Source organism: Loa loa (assembly GCF_000183805.2).
Source record: "Loa loa unplaced genomic scaffold supercont3.2054, whole genome shotgun sequence".
NCBI lineage: Eukaryota > Metazoa > Nematoda > Chromadorea > Rhabditida > Onchocercidae > Loa > Loa loa.
Window position 1 is genome coordinate 1 of NW_018110233.1, and position 1,537 is coordinate 1,537.

At 35.1% G+C, this 1,537-nt stretch overlaps 1 protein-coding gene across 1 annotated transcript; it reads left to right on the plus strand.

The window, feature by feature from the left end:
- Positions 1 to 116: 116 nt before the first annotated feature.
- LOAG_19137 (hypothetical protein) lies at positions 117 to 1,510 on the plus strand (the record flags this gene model as incomplete). Its single annotated transcript, XM_020451791.1, has 5 exons — positions 117 to 140; positions 360 to 520; positions 786 to 882; positions 1,090 to 1,187; positions 1,345 to 1,510. 5 exons carry the CDS (start codon positions 117 to 119, stop codon positions 1,508 to 1,510), a joined length of 546 nt encoding a protein of 181 aa, XP_020304403.1.
- Between the last annotated feature and the right edge of the window lie 27 nt (positions 1,511 to 1,537).

Consider the following 1,537-nt stretch of genomic DNA (forward strand, 5'->3'; position numbering starts at 1 on the left):
GGAAACAATTTAATTAAGGAATGCAATTAGAATTAGAATTGAGCCAATATACCAAGAGTGTAATTCATTCCGCCCCGAAAGATCAATACAAAACTCTACTAAATATTTAATATTCAATGGGTATATTAAATCATTGTCATGTTTGTCCTTAACTCTAACAATTTTTTCAGTGGATACTGGACATTTCTCTCCACATTGCATATCCATAAAGTGAGTTAATTAAAGCTTAATGCATACATCAGTATGCAACACCCCAAAGTATTATGTTTATAGTGAATTGAATTCTCCATAGGATTTCATTTCTAGAGCTTATTAAAAGTACGATCTTGGGAACCTAATGAAATAATCATGAATCCCAGGGTCCTGTGGTATTGGCCATTGTGATTAGTAACGATCTCAAATATACTGATGAAGGCATTAAAAGTGAAGCACTGACTGTAGCAGACGAAATTCGAAAGCTTGTACGAGATGTACCAATTTGTATTGTTGCTCAATCGGATAATCGAAATAAGGAAAATAAGTAAGTTAGACTTGATTGTTTCTCGGCTAACAGATCAATCTAGAATGGCGCAACATCGGAAAGAGTTGATTACGACAATATTCATCCACAGAATGTTTTTGATAAGACGAACATTAATTCCGGTGTCGAATAAGAATGTCTTCCTTGACGGTCTACGAAATAGGGCGAATGCTACAATAATTATGAAAAAACGATGAATGTTTTAACATTGTCGCAATAAATATGTCTATTTCGGTGCACGCATCAATCCGATAGGGACTGGCAGAGTGTTAATATTCCACGGATCTGATGTAAACGCGTCGACCCTTGTCGTAGATAAAAATAACAGCGAAACGTTGAGAACAAAGTTTGAGAACTGGAAGGTTTGACTTGTTTATTCGCTCTAATTATCTTTTAATTTACTTCAGTTTATTCGTAATCGTTAATATTCTGAAGTCATTTTCTCATTAAAAGCATGTCAGTTCTTCAAGATTTTGGGGTTTGACTGCGTTTCTTGCATGACTTCACGTGTTGTCAAAATTTATCAAAAACATGCTCGTTATAACTTTTCTAATTGTGTCCTTTTTCAGCGGAAGGAATTGCGCTATCTTAGCAGTCATCAACTAATAGCCTTCCATTTTACTGTGGTCAATGGCACTGAACCGGAGGATAGTGAAGAGATATTCAGGTTGGATATTAAGAATATTCAACAAGACATTCATAATCAGTTTCCCGAATCACATATTATTGTATTACGGAAATGTCACAGTAAAAGTGAACAAGGTTCTGCTGGCCTTGTTTTTCTCTGATCTAATAAGACTGTGAATATTATTATTTGTTTGCAGTAACACATTCCCAGACATTCCGCTAAGTACGTTACGTTTACTTGATGAATCATCGATGACTGGAGTTGACCATGGAAATCGTTTCCATCCTGGTTCTATGTATGCAATTGTTGGTTTTCGAAAATTTGGTGGAGAAGTTCTACCGGGGAAAATGTTTGAGATATAATGATTCTTATTTTTTCATATAATTGGT